At 37.6% G+C, this 16438-nt stretch overlaps 1 protein-coding gene across 22 annotated transcripts in view; it reads right to left on the bottom strand.

The window, feature by feature from the left end:
- LOC102683315 (protocadherin alpha-C2-like) overlaps positions 1-16438 on the bottom strand; it is a 166407-nt gene that overhangs the window by 32316 nt on the left and 117653 nt on the right. The window contains exon 1 of one of the 22 annotated variants that reach the window (XM_015349729.2): positions 6329-8821. The exons of the other annotated variants lie outside the window; for them this stretch is intronic. Within the exon in view, the coding sequence (XP_015205215.2) occupies positions 6329-8731 (2403 nt within the window). The 5' untranslated portion in view covers positions 8732-8821. Of the gene's footprint in view, positions 1-6328; positions 8822-16438 lie in introns of those variants that run through there. 22 annotated transcript variants of the gene reach the window in all.

Below are 16438 nucleotides of genomic sequence, written 5' to 3'. Positions count from 1 at the left end.
GGTACTGACATACCAAACAGGGCTTGGCAATTGAAACTAGAACTTTAAAACATTTCTCAGCAAGAGCACAGAAAATTACCTGGCAAAGTCTTTATATGGTAAGGTGTCTTGTAATACATTCTAAATTTTCTATCTATTGTTTTGTCCACCTAGCCAAATAAAGTGACAACTTACACTATTAGAGCCATTGTAACTTGTTTTTCACCTGTACCTTTCTCACCTGCATCTGGGCTTTCATTGTAAATGGTGCAATACCTATAATCTTTGTTTAAAGTATTAAAATATAATGCAAAAAATAACCTTTCTTTTATTATACGTATAGAACTAATAGATGTTTGAAATAACATCCAGACCTTTTTAATAAAAAAACTCTTATTTTTATGGGAAACAGTCTGTCATTAAATGTTTTTATGTCTATTTCGGATTATGATGATGATGTTTTTGGAGATATGCTACTGTACATGAATCACTTTGAGTTTGGCTGGTCTTTCACCTCTTACAGCATACTGTCTGAAGCAGGAGCTCCAGGCTACAAAGGAGGACCACATTTCTTGTCTTCTAAATGATAAACTGAGTTTCTACCCTCCTAACCCCACTTTGTCTCAGACAATAATGCCCAAGGGGTGTTGTCTTAGAATATTATTCCATGTCTACTGTTACTCCGGGCATCATGAAGTCCAAAGCCTCGCGCAAGGATGTGCACCACAAAGCAGAATCTGTTTAATATAATCAGAAAACAAGAAGTGAGCACAGAAAAATAACCAACTACAGTCACCATCAGTGCACAACCTACTTTAGTATACAGTGCTGATATAAGTCATATAATGTACCTTTAAAGATTATATTATTCCTAATAACATTTGCATGTACCTGTAGTTCTATCTTATATGCAATGTGCAAGAATCTGTATTAGTATAATTACTAATAAAAGAATAATAAGTCATTCCAATAATAATGGCCAATTGCAAACATTTTATTTTATAGACTTTGTTACAGACCACATAACCACATCTAAGGATTAACAAGGGCACCCAGCAGTTAGATTCATCTGTCTGCTGATGCTGTCCCTAGTGCAAGCTGTTCCCTGTGACAGTGCCTCTGGACTCAAGCTGTGTGGTTTTTAAATAGATATAATTAACAGTCTTCTATTGGACTAAACATGCTGAAGTGGTAACTGCTTTGTTGCATGCAGTTTTTTCAGTACATTATTCTGTGAATGGCCCAATCAGAACTGATGCTATCCACTGCCTGACTATGAACTCTTCAGTAATCAGTAGAAGAACAAATGGCAGCATAACCCCAGTTAATTCTAGATGAATAGGTTTGAAAAAAATAGTTACCGTTCTTTTATTCACACAATAATTCATGCTAGATTGCCATCTATTAAAGTTTAAAATTTACAGTTATGAATATCAAGGAGCACTTTTTGCCCTGCAGCAAAAAAAAAAAATCTTTGAAATTCACCTTGTCAGTGACCTCTGCAGTGAAGGTACAGCACCTTTAACCGAGACGTCTTCACAACTGCCGAGACGCCTCCTTATTACTGGGAAGATAAACCTGCCTGGTGATGAAGGGCAAAGCCAATGTCTGCCCCTTGCTACTTTGTTGTGAACTTTTTTGTGCTTAGTAGTCCTAATATTTTCAGAGTTAGACTGCTCTAGATTTGCCACCCCAGGCCTTTCCAAGAAAATCCAGTGATGCATTCCTAAATGTAGAAATGCCAGTGGGTAATATGTCACTATTCCATCTGGGTCCAACATCCTCAGTCTGAGTGAATGCTAGGAGCATAAATAATTCTTAATGTACAGAGAAGAACACTTAGACTGAAGAGGTATAATAAAACATACCAAGTCATTTACCAAGTGAACTTAAAACATGGACAAATCGTATCTACTGCTTACTAGTATTTAAATAAGAGTCAGAAATGTTTCAAGAAAATATATAATATCTTAAGAAAATATTAGACAGAGACTGAAAAGTATGAAAACATGTCATAACTTGAAAGTTAAACAAGGAAGCTCAGAGAATTGAGTGTTGCCAAAATAGAATAGGGATTCTAGTGAAAAACCAAACTATCTAGAGGCCAGATGCAGAAAAGTGTCAGCAAACTTTATTTTTTGTTCAAGTAGCAAGTTCTAAACGCAACAAAATGGTGCTGATCACATTCATCTCAAAACTGTCACAGAATGGCAGTGATTACAGCAGCTCAAGGGCACTATTTTAAGAAACTCAGATCCATTGATTTCCTCAATATCTAATATTCTAAAGAAAACATTACATTTCATATGCAAAAATCCAAGAATATCAGACAACTCAGAAATAAGAGAAGACCATTTGGCACATCTAGTTAATTTGGCTATGAACACTTTACTTATCTGGGGATAAAATCCAGTCATTTCCTGCAGTACCCCAAAGAATCTGCCTTAGCAAAATAACTGGATATCTTATTCCAGGTAACAAAAACATCACTTTTAATATGTAATTATTTAAATATAATAAACTATGACAAACTGAAACACATATGTACTGTAAACAGTGTATATGCAGTATATATATAAAATCTACAGCACCATGTTTTTTTAAATATACTGTATTTGCAGAACAACAAATGGTTTGCCACAGACAGGATATCTTGCTTTTTCACCTCAGGTGGCCTTTCACTTTTGTGTTAAAGATGTATGAGCTAAATCCCAAAGACATCCATTAGCCTCTTAGAAAGAAGGCAATAGGAGAATGCATTAGTGCACAAAAATCCAGGCTTGTCTGCCAAAATCCACCTGTAACAAAAATGTGAGTTTTACAAAATCCATTGCCAAAGCCGCTCTCTGTTCTGATAAACCAGTCATGTGACCTTACAGTTTCTCATTCTGTACTTGCTTGTCTGTTTACACGGACTGTTACAGAGACAACACTACATTAAGTTAGCATACAAGAACAATACCACAGGCAGTCTATATTCCACCTAAAAATTCAACACTGACTATACTATGAATTGTAGCATTAAGATGTAAATGCAACAAACGTTTTATTATCTACCATGGGTAATACATCCCTTATAAGGAACCATAGGGAACATACCGATATTGGGGAAATAGTTTTTTCTAGGCACCATACTTTCATATTTTGGAATTTCAATAAAAAATATAATGTACTCCCCAAACAGTCTGATTGTATTTTTTAAAATGCCAGAACATGAAACATCTTACAATGTACATGCTATTGCCAGTAGATCAAGAGCCAACTAGAACTGGCTGGCACATGTTTCAAGGGGCCAATCTGTACTGTCTATCCTGCCACAACATTACACTTAAATATACTATCAACAATTGTTGTTGTTTTGGTCATTATTGTCGTTGTTGTCATTATTGTCATTGTTGTTGTTACTCAATAGCAGCATTACCACCTTATACTGTGATTTATTCGATTTCAGGAGCTAAGCAAAATTGCACTTTCTGGCATCTGCATAAATAACTGTATAGTTGAATTGCTGAAGTAATTCCTTGCTTCTCCTTTTGACCTGCTGTGTAACAAGGCAGCTAGAACATAACGGCTAATTATGACCATGTGTCACCCAGTTGGTAGTACAGCAGTGGATGAAGTGGGTACCCTTCCATGCAATCAATCAGACCGAGGACAGCTTTATACACAAGCAGTTATGCTTATGCTTATTCATATGCTTATTCTTATTCTAAGTAGATCTGAATATTACTTTTTTATGTTTATGTTATGGGTAGCACACTGGTGCAGTGGATAGCACTATTGCCTAATGGGGTTCAATTCCTGGGGTGCTATCGGCTTGGAGTTTTCATGTTCTCCTTGCATTTGCATGAGTTTCCTCCCACAATCCAAAGTAAAACCAATAGGTAATTGGCTTCTGTGTATGTGTTTGTGTGTTTGTGTCTGTGTCCTGTGATGGACTGGTTTCCCATCCAGGTTGTATCCTGCCTTGCACCTGTTGCCTCTGGCTCTCCCATGACCCTGAACTGGATGACATAATTAGAAAATGGATGGAGGTTTTGTTATAATTAATATTGCTGGTAAAGGCATGTGTCATAATAATGTGTTTTAAAGAACATACGTAAAGTACCATTAATGTAATTTTCTAAGAGAAGGCGCCATACAGTTCTAAACATTTATTCACTCAGTTAGGCAATTAACATAGATTTACATAGATTACATGTTTTTTTCCTGACATCTTAAATTATCACACTTTTTAAAAAGGCAGTTACGAAAACAAAACTCTAAATGGATTGAGCTGGATTTGCTTGCTGGTATGCTTTTAATTATTTTAATGATAAGACAATTCCTAACTCTTTTACAATTTGTGGGAGCAAATCAGGCCTGAATCTGGAAAATTGTCCACTAATTGCTTCATTAACTTTCTACTGCTTCACTTCACACTGCAAACCAAACAGTGCAAGTGACCTGTCACGTATTCCAGCAAGAAAGATGGGAATATTTAAAATCTATATAAAAAAGCAATGTGTTTCCTAGATGTAGCACTTTCACTGAGTCATTTTTATTTAAAAATGGATGTAAAAAAACAGAATTTGATCAAACTCCATCTTTTAGAAATGAAACTATCAGAACATTTCTTGCTAATTTGCAAACACAAATTATTGGTTTAATGAGCTCTTAATAGCTTCTTCCACTGTCTTCCAGACCTGAATTCAACCATAAAATGCTGAGGCAACTAAATTAAGCTTTAATAAGAATAATAACTTTTCTTTCATACTCAGGTCAAAAACAGCATCATCAAACATCATTATTATACTTTTTTATAATTTATAATTTATATAAATATAATTTAAATGTAATAAATTTATAATTTTTACTGTACATCCATTTTGCATCTCACACCGAAAACAGTATATTAATATTTTTGCTCAAACTAAATTAATGGCTATAATGAATAATAAACAGGAATGTAAACATACATGACTAAATAAACTCTGAATTAGGCTTATTATGTTAGCAACTAATAGTTTAGCTGTATGTTTGACATTTGTTACTTTATATTTTGCAATCCATTTAAACCGCAGACTGTTTTAAAAGATGGTCAATTCAGAAATATGTGAAGCAAAATATTAAGTAAAGTAAAATAGCTGAATGACTTCAAGTTTAAACTAACCTACTACCATTTAACATTAAGACTGTAGCAGAGATTCAGCACCATAGGAGTGGACAGCGACAGGACAGTGAAGTTTAATTCCTTATATCGAGGCAATCCAAATAAAGCGTTTGAAAACTGTATACATATGCTGACCGTTTAATTTTGTATAATACTTGTACATTACAGTCTCACGCAGGCATACACATGTTTTGATGTACGACAATCGCTGCAATACTATAATGAAAGGACTAATATATTCAATTCAACTTTATATGATATTCAAAATATATTATATTTAATTTAAAAAGAGAATATATAATATAAATATAAATATGCTATTTATATATAAATATAAACATTTAGAAAGTAAGCAAGAGATGCTTAAAACCTGCTACCAAAATAACTTGCATTTTCTTCACTAATCTGCTGAGATACCAAGCTGGTCTGTACTGCTAGCATCCTTTCAGCACCACGGTAATGGACAGCGACTCGGAAAGTTTGATAGTATTTTGCAGTTTTGTTTTTTTATACGGGATATGTCTGTTCTAATACACTGAAAAGTATATACTGTACCTAGACTTAGGAATTCATCTTCATATTGTTGCACAAATTACTTTAATTAGTATTTACATTACGTGTCAAAAGAAAAGCTGTGAAACTATTTTAGTTGTTCACCAACTAACAGCATACCACAGATTACTGGCTGAGCCCCAACAAACACGTTGTAAATCCATGTTCTCGAGTTTATAAATAGGGATACAAAATGTATAAAAAGTTTAAATATAGTTGCAATTAAAATGAGTTCATTTATATTTCTTTTAGCTTGTTAACTAAAATATGATGGTAGTTAATGCAAAACACAAAATGTTTAGATTGAAAGAAAAGACGAAGAAACTAATCTAGCTCTTTTCTAGTTTTATTTCCTGCTTAGTAGCAGCATGCCACGAAACCGTTAAAGACTACTTGCAGGAACAATACAAATGGATAGCGTTTATAATATACATGGAATTAAAGTTTTACAGGCCTCGAGCGTTTTCTTCCTTTTAGAATCCAATTACAAATATTAGAAAAGTTGTGCTTCTATGATCTACAGTATACAAAATTAAGGACTCGGAAAAGCTACAAGTTGAAAATAAAAAAGAAATACGGGCATACCTGTAGCTTTCGTGTACAGTATTAAAAAAAGACAGGGCATTAAATCATAAATACTCTCACCTCATTCTCCGATGCGCACTGTTGAGGCCGTTTATAGGAACTTGTTCTGCTACTCGTCCCAGTGTCGCCACTCATATTGGGAGAAGGCGCATTGAAAATTATGAGGTCGCTTTTCGAGGCCTCGGAGGTCAGACACACATCGTACTGTTGAGTTTGAGAGTAACGCCAGCTCCCATCTGGGTATGCGGTGACCACTGGGGTGACGTAACTGTTTAAATTATCTCCTCTTCTGTGGCACTTTACTACAATTAAACTGAGGAAAGTTAGCAAAAAAATGACGGAAACTGAGATTATGGAGATAAGCAGATAGAGATTTAAATCTGTGAAATACTCCTTTTTTGGCAGTTGTCTCAATTCCGTTTGCATTTCAGAAGAACTTTCGACAAGTAAAACGGTAAGGGATACTGTAGAAGACAGCGGCGGAGCTCCGTGATCCTTCACCAAAATGACAAGTGCTTGATGAGGTGAGTCACTGTCAGTCAAATGCCTCCTTGTTCTTATCTCACCAGTTTTGGTACCGATACTAAATAGGTTATTTGCTTTGGGTTCTACAAGATTATACGATATCAGCGCGTTATATCCCGAGTCCGCATCAACCGCCCGGATTTTCGCGACAAAGTATCCAACGTCAGCAGAATATGGAATGTTCACCGAGTCTGTGTCGGTATCATAAGGAGGAAGAATCCCAGGACTATTGTCATTTTCATCCAAGATAAAAACGTTCACTGTCACGTTACTGCTTTGTGGAGGGACACCAGAATCCGTTGCTTGAACTTGAAACTGGAACGTTTTCACTATCTCATAATCGAAAGTCTGCATGCTGCATATATCTCCAGTGACAGAGTTCACGATTAATACAGTTGAAGCTGACACACCCTTGACGGAAGTCTCCGGTAAATAATACGTTATCCTAGCATTTTCATTTAAATCTAGGTCCATAGCAGACACGGAAAATATTGTTGTTCCTGGGGGACTGTTTTCCTTTACATAAACGTCAAGTACAGGTTTGGGGAATCGTGGGGCATTGTCATTCACATCTGACACTTGAATAGTAATTACGCCTGTGCTTGAGAGAGGTGGTACACCTTCGTCTCTTGCTAAAACGATGATATTGTGCTCAGATTGACTTTCCCGATCCAGAGCTCCCTCCAGGACTAAAGAATAGTAATTCTGATAGGATGCTTTAAGTCGGAAAGGGCCTTTGCTCGTTATATAAGGCGTGACCTTTCCATTTTTGTTGCTATCTATGTCGGAGACAGTAATAAGAGCGATAACTGTGCCTGATGGGGCGTCCTCTTTAATGGGATTAAAGAGGGATGTTACTCTTATTTCAGGGGCATTGTCGTTGATGTCTATCACTTCAACTAAAACTTTACAGTGTGTTACGGAAGGCGTGTGCCCCTTGTCCTGAGCTTGAACACGAAGCTCATAAAAACTGATTTCTTCAAAATCCAAATCACCTGCAACTACAATTTCTCCGGTATCAGGATCTATTCTGAAGTAAAGAAGTATGTTTTTTTGCCCACGGTTAATTAATGTATATACTATTTCACCGTTAACACCTTCATCTGCGTCTGTAGCATTCAGTCTAATTACTACGGTTCCGAGCGGGGCATTTTCGCTTACACTGACTTTGTAGACAGGACTGCTAAATACCGGTGCATTGTCGTTAACATCCAATACATTTACCGTAATGAATGCAGATGCAGATCGAGTTGGTTTGCCACCATCTAAAGCAAAGAGCACAAGTTGAACAATGGGTTCTTTCTCGCGATCTAAAGCTTTCTGCAGCAACAATTCTACAGATTGGCCTTGCTTGCTATCGGTCTGCAAATCAAGAGTAAAGTAATCATTTGGACTGAGTTCATATTTATTGATGGAGTTTGTACCTACGTCCGGATCGTGGGCATTTTCTAGGGGAAATTTAGCACCGGGAAATGTAGACTCGGCAATATTGAATTGCAGCCGTTCAACGGGAAAAACAGGCGAATTGTCATTGATGTCTATTATGTTTATTTTAATACGATGTACATTTAAAGGATTATAAACAATAGCCTCTAAATTTGCAGAACAAATCAGACTGCTAGGGCAAAGCTCCTCCCGATCAATTCTCTCTTTTACGATAAGAAGGCCGTTGCTTAAATTCACATCAAAATACCTCTTTTTGTATCCAGAGACGATTTCGAATCTACGTTTCCCCAAGTCTTGAACCAGGAGAGACAAATCCTTAGCTATATTTCCGACAACGGTCCCTTCACTCTCTTCCTCCAATACGGTGTAGATGATTTGTGCCGATATACGATCCCACAAACAAGGCACCAGAAAAAATAGAAAATGCATCTTCATCCAATACCTGTGATCTAACGAAGCCATTGAACCACCAAAACAGAAGTGGAAACTCATTAACCGATAACCCAACGCGCCGACCTCATCTCAGAATCTTAAATAAATAAAAATCCATGTCAAAATGAAAATTCCTCTGTTCTTGTATTATGTTTCATGAAAAGCTCCTGTAATGTTAGCGTTTCCTTTTTAAGGAGGGGCTAAGGAAAGCCTATCTTTAGTGCCTTGTTAGTACACAACGACACCATGTGGTAAGAATGATGTAGTTAGCAATGTTAGTGTACCGCAGATACATACAGATATTGATTAAGAAAACTGCTGTACATATAACAGACATATAATAGTCTTCAGAATACCAGATAGCTTACAATACTCTGTTTTTATTAAGGATATTTATGTTTGGTAGGCCAATACAACAGGTCATTTGTGATATTCCTAAAATGTTCAGTTGTTCATTGCTATAACTATTAAGCAATTAAACTATTACCAATAATAATAAACTTGCAGTAGAAGTGGTAACAAAGAATCTTACCTACTGAAAGTACAAAGAACTGTAAAGACAGCGTATTCCAACTAGGCAGTGTCATACAGAAAGAAAAATAAATATAAATACCCTTCCTAATATGTATAGTATATATGCAATGTATACTGCCTTTTGTAATTCGTAATGGGGAGTATTCGTAATGTATTTTATAAATGAAAAAAAAAACTAGCCACAGGGTTCTCTGTATTGAATTTAGGAGTAGAAAATATCTGGGTATTCACTAGAATGATACTTCACACAGCACATTACCGCCACCTACAATTCACAGAGTTCTCAACAGAATGACTGTATATTCAGGACAGTATATTAATCCGATACGAATGGGGGACCTCCGCGAAAAGAAGGGGGAGGGGTCGAGAATCATATATTTTAGAACATAACATTTTTGTCACAAACGCATACAGCCTTGTTTGAATTTAACATGACGGCGTTTCCTTTACTATGAGTATGCGCTCCTTCGGTTAACAAAAGCAACAAAAACGAGATGTTGACATTATATGCAGTATATTTTGGTTGTCATGATTTTCTTTCAACAATCATACATGCAAAACACTCCTGGAAAAATTAAAATCCGGTAGACCCAAAAAAGAAGAATGCCAATAATACTTTTTTAAATTCTCATAAACGTGAATTCTATGCTCATTTATATAAATGCATAACAACCACACATTTTCTGAAATACGCCACAATGTATGAAAGGTGCATTTTAGAGAAGAACTACCTTACCTCAATATTTTGGGAAATCCCTTGATTCCTTTTAAAAGAGTCACTGCCATTAATGTTAATCAGTTCTTCGCTTGGAGGCGGAAACTGAGAATTAAGCACCATGACGTCACTCTTCAGTGTATCTGAGCTGAAGCATACGTCATACTGCTCAGTGGTTTTGGAATAAGACCAGCTGCCGTCCGGGTGCGTGGTGATCACTGGAGCACTGTACCTACTGAAGCTGTTGTCCGTCCCGTGGCATTTTATTACGATTAAACTAAGAAGGCTCAATAAGAAAATGAATGACACTGCCGCAATGGCGATGAGCAAATACATATTAACATCCGAAAAACTATCGTCCTTTCTGGGCTGGTGTCTGAAGTCCGAGTGTAGTTCCGCAGAACTTTCACTGACCATTACGTCAAGAGAAACAGTGGCGGACAAGGTGGGTTTTCCGTTATCGGTAACCAAAATAACCAAGGGGTGATGTTTTATATCATTTTCAGTCAAACGCCGTTTGGTTCGGATTTCTCCAGTGTGGGTTCGAATACTGAAAAGACTCGTTTCCTTGGGCTCAACCATGTGATAAGAAAGCCAGGCGTTGTAACCAGAATCGGCGTCTACAGCTCTTATTTTTGCCACGAAATAGCCGGCTTCTGCGGTGGAAGGAATATTTTCCGTGTTTGCAATGCTGTCCGGAGAATATGGTGGCAAAATGCCAGGATTATTGTCGTTTTCGTCGATAATGAACAGGTTTACGGTTGCATTGCTACTTTGCTGAGGCACGCCGCCATCTGCGGCTTGAACTTGAAATTGCAAAGTTTTAACGACTTCATAATCAAAGGATTGCATCGCATAAATATCACCACTCACAGAGTTCACATTGATGAAAGTGGAAATAGACACCCCCTGGACAGAGGTTCCCAACAAAGAATAAGTCACTTGGGCATTTTCGCTTAAATCTGGATCGAATGCCGTCGCTGTGAATATAACAGTTCCTGGTGGGCTGTTTTCTTTTAAATACACCTCAAGCACAGCCTCTGGGAAGCGTGGTGCGTTGTCATTCACATCTAAAACGTACACAGTAATAAAGCTGGTGCTGGAAAGAGGAGGGATGCCTTCGTCTTCTGCTATGATAGTGACATTGTACTGAGAAGTGCTTTCTCTGTCTAGCGGTCCGTCGAGAACTAAAGAGTAGTAATTCTGATATGACGTCTGGAGTTTGAAAGGAGCCTCGACGTTAATGTGGCAGTTTATTTTACCATTTTTACCGCCGTCCTTGTCTGAAACAGAAATTAGCGCAATTGCTGTTCCCATTTTAGCGTCCTCTCTTACTCTACTTAAAAGAGAAGTCACGGTTATTTCGGGGGCGTTATCATTAATGTCTATAACTTCAACTAGTACTTTACAATGCGTGACCATTGGGGAATGGCCTTTATCCTTGGCCTCAACACGAATTTCATAAAACCCCTTTTCTTCGAAATCAATATCTCCTTTTACGGTAATTTCACCTGTGTTTGGGTTTATTGTAAACGTATTTAAGATTTCTTCTTGTCCGTGTCTATTAAAAAAATACAAAACCTCTCCGTTCACGCCTTCGTCAGCATCTGTCGCATTCAATAATATAATCGACGTTCCCCGTTGCACGTTTTCAAATACACGGACTTTATACACTGAGCTGGTAAAAACCGGACTGTTGTCGTTAATGTCCAAAACATTTACAACTATCTGCAGAGTTCCCGATCTGGGTGGTTTTCCTCCATCAACAGCAGTCAGCACAAGATGTATCACAGGCTCCTTCTCTCTGTCTAAAGCTTTCTGCAGCACTAACTCAGCAGACACACTCTGCTCACCACCGCTCTGTACATCCAGAGAGAAGTGTTCATTCGGACTGAGCTTGTATGTTTTTATAGAGTTAGAACCTACATCCGGATCATATGCACTCAGTAATGAAAATCGCGCCCCGTGCAATGTAGATTCGGATATATTGAAATGCTGAGACGTTACAGGAAAGGTAGGCGAATTATCGTTGATATCTAAAATATGTATTTCGACACGATACAGCTTTAAGGGAAGATTAACAACCGCTTCTAAATTTAAAGAGCATTTGAGAGCATTTGGACACAGCTCCTCCCTGTCAATTTTCTCATTCACATAGAGAATGCCAGTTTTTAAATTTACCTCAAAATATCTTTTCTTGGATCCGGATACAATCTGAAACATACGGGGCTCCAGCTCATGGACGTTGAGGTTTAGATCCTTAGCAATATTTCCAACAAATGTCCCTTGGTTAACTTCTTCGGAAACAGAGTAGACAATTTGTCCGGAAACCACATCACAAAAACAAAGGAGCAACAAAAACGGAAAACGAGCCCGTCTATATACGCTGAGATGCGACGAAAAATGTAGCATTGCTGCAAAAGACTGCTGCAATGAGCATCCAGGCTACGGTCGTTCGACAGAACTTATCACCGCGGAATACGTGATTTTGATTTAATAAGGATATTACTCTAGCATACCGTCTTTCGTACAAATGCAGTCTTCCTGCGTTTTATTTCAACCCCGTTTTCCGTGCTGGCTGTGTTTTTTTAAAAAGGAGGAGTCCAAGAAGCTTACTCGATAGTTTTTTGCTCAGTTGGCCAATAGTGACACCGTGTGGTTTAAGCAGACGTACTGTATATAAACTGTATAAATATATATCCTACTTTATCGAAGTATCAGCTCTCTGATTTTGTTTTTTTCATTTCTGGAGCAGTGACTATTTTGATAAGAATTTCATAAGGCTAACAGAGTCAAGTAGCTGTGTGGAGCAAGGGTTAGGACTCAAGACCTACCACTAGAAAATTGTACATTTCAATCACAGATGAGAGACTGCTCCTACACCATTGATGCCGTGTAGTATATGCTTTGGATTAGAGTGCCAGCCATAAATAATAAGACATTCACAAATAACATAGAACTGGTTTAAATACCAGAACTTACATCACATTTTTAAACACAAAGCATGAAGCACATAAGAGAAGCTTGGTTCTATTTCTTTAACAGGGAGAGGTATAACTGGGGGAAAATGGCAGAAAACAGAATTATAATGAAAATAATTAAAACATTAGCTTTTCAGAGCCATTGCCTGGATATTACAGGCATCATTGATTAATCTGTGCTCTTAGCCTACAATAAATGTAAAAACATGAACATTTGTTGGTGAAAATGTTACTGAAAATTGCAAGTTTCACATAAGGCTGACATGGGCTGTGGTCCTTATCTTAGCTATCTCAGAGACCCTGGGGCTTTCTCAGACCTAGTGCATCTTTTTATGGAGTCTGCGTGCTTTTCTAGTGACTGTCTGCTATGCTTTCCTAGAATACTGCTAATTAATTTCTGCAAATTATCTCTCTCCCCCCGTGTGTGTGCCCTGCAGTGGACTGTCATCCCATCAAAGCTGTAATTCACCCACCGTTCCCAGTGACCCCAAACTGGGTAAAAGAGGCTTTTGAAAATGGATGGAGGGATGTTCATTGCAACACATTAAATATAACTAATCAATTTATTTGAGCTGAGACTATGTAAACTCCCACATACTTTAATCTGTAAATAACAGGTGTTCAGAAGCAGTTCAGAGCATTGCCCTAGAACACGTTTCACTGTACTGTAAAAGGTAAGCATGTAATAAAAGTCATTAATAATATAATTTTTATACATAATTTATTCTTTGAAAACTATGTTGTATTAACGGACATAATCATTTGTCATTACACAAGGGTTTTATTACATTAAAAACCTCAAAACTTAGAAGTCCTTTTCATGCTAAACCCTATTAAACCCTACTGGTATTCCTAACAGGTGATCAGTAAATTGTCAAAAAGCCAGTATCACTACCACATTCTTTATCATCAATTAAATAAACATGTAGCTATTTCTTATCAATACAGTAAAAATAATTCAAAATTCATGAATGTCATTATCTCACTTTCCATTTTCGATTCCTAACATTAACCATAACATTATTAAAAGAACAAGTAAAGCTTTATTCTCTGCTTGGCTCCACAGCCAAAATGTTGTGTTTTCTATCTTCTCTTTTCAGCACGGAATAAACCTTTACTTGTTCTTGTGCAGCCTACACATGCTGAAGCAGCTACCCACTCAAACTGTTATTAAAAGAACTTTTAAATTGCTTTCAAATTGCTCATTCAAAACGTGCCCAATGTAAGAGGCAACACTTTTGTTGATATTAAACTTGCACAACAGGTTTCCAGCTTTAAAAAATGACTCCAAGAGCTTAGTGCAGTCCGTGAATCCACGGTAAAAAGTCTATCAAAGACAGACACACACTTACTGAAACAATACAACAAAATTCTGCTAACAATATCTAAACCTTTTATTGCATCAAACCTTGGTAAGTAGGCCTTATTCTTACCTCTGTGTTTTGAAACCGTTCTCGATTCCGTTTACAGGAGTCAGTCCCACTTAAACTAATAAGTTCCCCATCAGGAGGCAGCATCGGTGCGTTAAAAACCACAACGTCACTCCTCAGTGTGTCTGAGCTGAAACACACGTCATACTGCTGTGTTGCTTTGGAGTACGACCAGCTCCCATCTGGGTTTGTGGTAATCACTGGAGCGCTGTATCTACTGAAAGCACCATCAGTCTTGTGGCATTTTATAACTAATAAGCTAAGAAGAGTTAACAAAAATATTACAGACACTGAGACAATGGCGATGAGCAAATACAAGTTTAAATCTGAAAAGCCGTTGTCGTTTGTTGGCAGTTGCCTAAAATCAGATTTCAGTTCTCCGCTGGTTTCAACAACGACAACCTCAACAGACACAGTGGTGGAAAGGGACGGGTCTCCGTGGTCACTTATCGAAATGACTAATGGATGTGTCTTCAAGTCAACCTCATTCAAACGCCGCTTAGTCCTTATTTCGCCTGTGGTTGTACTAATTCTGAAGAGATCCGTTGTTCTTGGTTCCAAAATATTATAGGAAAGCAGCGCATTGTAACCAGAGTCAGCGTCCACAGCCCTAACCTTGGCAACAAAATAACCCACTTCGGCAGAGAATGGAATGTTCTCGGTATTAACGGAGCCGTGATCAGAATACGGCGGAAGAATACCAGGGCTGTTGTCGTTTTCATCAAGGATATAAACCTTCAGAGTCACATTGCTGCTTAGTGGAGCGTCACCAGAGTCAGAGGCTTTTACATCAAATTGGAACGTTTTTACTTCCTCGTAATCAAAAGACTGCATACTGTATATTTCTCCAGTAACAGAGTTCACGTTGAATAGAGTAGACACGGGCACCCCCTTAGCAAAAGTCTCCAATAAAGAATAAGTTACTTGGCCGTTTTCTTTTAAGTCAGGATCAAATGCAGACACAGTGTATATGACAGCACCTACCGGGCTGTTCTCTTTTATATAAACATCAAGAAAAGGCTGTGGAAAGTGTGGAACATTATCATTGACATCTGATATATGTATGGTGATCACAGTGGTGCTGGAAAGAGGTGGCATCCCATTGTCTTTTGCACTGATGGTAAGATTGTACTGAGACACACTCTCTCTGTCTAGCACTCCACCAACTACTAGAGAGTAATAGTTCTTATAATTTGACTCCAGTTTAAAAGGAACAGGGCCAGAAAGTTGACAAAATACCTCCCCATTTTTTCCACTGTCCTTGTCCAAAACAGAGACTAAGGCAATCATTGTTCCTATTTTAAAGTCTTCTCTCACGATGCTTGAAATTGATGTCACAGTTATTTCTGGGGCGTTATCATTAAGATCTAAAAGCTCTATCAGCACTTTACAGTGTGTGGCCAGTGGGGACTGGCCTTTATCTTGAGCTTGGGCATAAATTTCATAAACGTTGTTTTCTTCATAATCCAAACTTCCTTTAACTGAAATTTCGCCAGTGTTTGGATTAATGGAAAATACATTTACATTATTTTCGTTTTCCTGATTGAGAAATGAATACACAATTTCGCTGTTTACACCTTCATCTAAATCAGTAGCATTAAGGGTTATTACTGATGTTCCATAAGGAACGTTCTCAAAAACTCTAACTTTATAAAGTGGGCTGTCAAAGACGGGACTATTATCATTGTTATCAATTACATTTACAACAACTTGCAAAGTCCCAGATTTCGGTGGTTTTCCCCCATCCACAGCAGTAAGCAAGAGGTTTATCACAGACTGTTTCTCTCGGTCTAAAGCTTTCTGCAGCACTAGCTCAGCAGACACGCTCTGCTCACCACCGCTTTGAATATCAAGAGAAAAATAGTCATTTGTGCTCAGTTTATATGTTTTTACAGAGTTAATGCCCACATCTGCATCAGAAGCCCTTCCCACATGAAATCTTTTTCCGGGTAATGTAGACTCAGATACATTCAAATGTTTTGATTTCAAACGAAATGTGGGGGGGTTGTCGTTTATGTCGAGAATGTTCACTTCAATTCGATATATAATCGAAGGAAAGTTAGCAATTGCTTCTAGATTTAAAGAGCACTTGAGAGAATTCGTACAC

The sequence above is a fragment of the Lepisosteus oculatus genome, chromosome 11 (assembly GCF_040954835.1).
Source record: "Lepisosteus oculatus isolate fLepOcu1 chromosome 11, fLepOcu1.hap2, whole genome shotgun sequence".
Lineage (NCBI taxonomy): Eukaryota > Metazoa > Chordata > Actinopteri > Semionotiformes > Lepisosteidae > Lepisosteus > Lepisosteus oculatus.
The sequence above is the reverse complement of the archived record's forward strand: the minus strand, read 5'-3'. Positions and strand labels throughout refer to the sequence as shown.